Source organism: Tarenaya hassleriana, unplaced genomic scaffold (genome assembly GCF_000463585.1).
Source record: "Tarenaya hassleriana unplaced genomic scaffold, ASM46358v1 Cleome1, whole genome shotgun sequence".
NCBI classification, from domain to species: domain Eukaryota; kingdom Viridiplantae; phylum Streptophyta; class Magnoliopsida; order Brassicales; family Cleomaceae; genus Tarenaya; species Tarenaya hassleriana.
In genome coordinates, this window is record NW_010960187.1 from 24997 (window position 1) to 26649 (window position 1653).

Consider the following 1653-nt stretch of genomic DNA (forward strand, 5'->3'; position numbering starts at 1 on the left):
ACACGATTGATTACCAATTTTTCTATAACAAATGTAGTGATCTGTAGGTGGGGGTTAGTGAATAGTAATAATAATAATAAGTATTTGTGGTTAATTAGTTGTTATTAAACTTATAATATATATATATATAAGAAATTTTCAAAATATTTTTATTGATTGATTTTAGCACAAAATAGCGCTATTCCACAGTTTTGTTGTAATATATATCAACGGTATATTAGCATTTTCAACCAAAGACTAAAGTGTTAGGAAAAATGTTATTTTCAAACCCCCCCTATATACGTTTTTTCTGCGATAAAATAGGAACGAATTTTCTTTGGGCTGCTTGGAAAAATAAGTGTTGGATTATTCTTTGCAACGAAGTTTCATGTGCACAAGTTAAAGATCATCACGAGTTTTCTTAATGACGATGGAAAGTTGGGATTTTCAATAATAATAATGATAATATTAATTAATAAATAAAAGAAATTGTGGAAAATATTAATGGGTGTTCCCTGATGGTCGATTTCTATATAAAGCAAGGGAAAACTTGGCAAGTGAAAAGACGAAGAAGAGGGTAAGAGACGATGATCGGACAAGACGTGGAAGAGCTCCGGAAGCTTGTCGACCGCCATCCTTCTGGTTTGTATATATAAACCGACATGATCGTTCAAATGCCATTGCTACTTATTGCAAACGCGATTATTGCCTTATTTCAGTATTGAATATCAGATTGCTTCCGTAGCACTATTAAACCTAAACGAGCTTAACAGACGTTTTACACTATTACGTACATGTATATCATATATGTGTGTCTGTGTGTGTATATATATATATATATATGTCGTGTCTGATATTTTATTTTGACAATTAAACATTCTATCATAATTATTCAATAGTTTTCCGGTTCATAAAATGTTATTTCAATTGTAACCACGATCACATATTGTTAAGATTCGCTCAATAATGTTGAGTATTTTCTATTACCAATCCAGAAAATACATACATACATAGTGTAAAGGTAATGAAAAAAAAACACACTACATAATTAAGAGATAATATTATCGTATGTATATCCATAATCTCTCTCTATATATATATATGATGCCCTAAACTCTCCTAGTATAGTTAAGTGTTGACTCTTATAGAATATTCTAAATATATATATTTTGTTAATAAGGTGGGTGGGAGAAATGCTGGGAGCTTGAATTGACACCATGGGACATAGGTGGTCCGACTCCGATCGTCGTTCACCTCCTTGACTCGGCCTCTTTGCCCAACGGCACCGCCTTAGTCCCTGGATGTGGTGCCGTATGTCGCATATTCACACACACATATATATATAGAGAGATACATACATTATACATATATATATATATATATGTAAGTAGTAATTAATGAGGAAATCATGATTTGATTGTCACAGGGCTATGATGTGGTCGCTATGGCATCACCTGAGCGTTATGTCATTGGATTGGATTACTCTGACTCTGCTACTAAGAAAAAAAACGGTAAAAAAAAAAAAAAAAAAGAGTATCCTCGAGAATCAGTACACACGTATAGCTACATACATGTCCACCATAAATGTTTCTTGATCTGAGTCAAACCTACGTACTCTTGATTTTGTAAAGACAACTTATAATTATAATTACAGCTTTTTTTTTAATTATTTTT

At 32.1% G+C, this 1653-nt stretch overlaps 1 protein-coding gene across 1 annotated transcript; it reads left to right on the forward strand.

The window, feature by feature from the left end:
- The first annotated feature begins 538 nt into the window (after positions 1 to 538).
- Positions 539 to 1621, forward strand: LOC104824119 (thiocyanate methyltransferase 1-like). Its single transcript, XM_010556085.1, has 4 exons — positions 539 to 621; positions 1160 to 1290; positions 1406 to 1490; positions 1611 to 1621. The coding sequence occupies exons 1-4, from the start codon at positions 567 to 569 to the stop codon at positions 1619 to 1621; spliced, it is 282 nt and encodes a 93-aa protein (XP_010554387.1). The 5' UTR covers positions 539 to 566.
- The last annotated feature ends 32 nt before the right edge of the window (positions 1622 to 1653 follow it).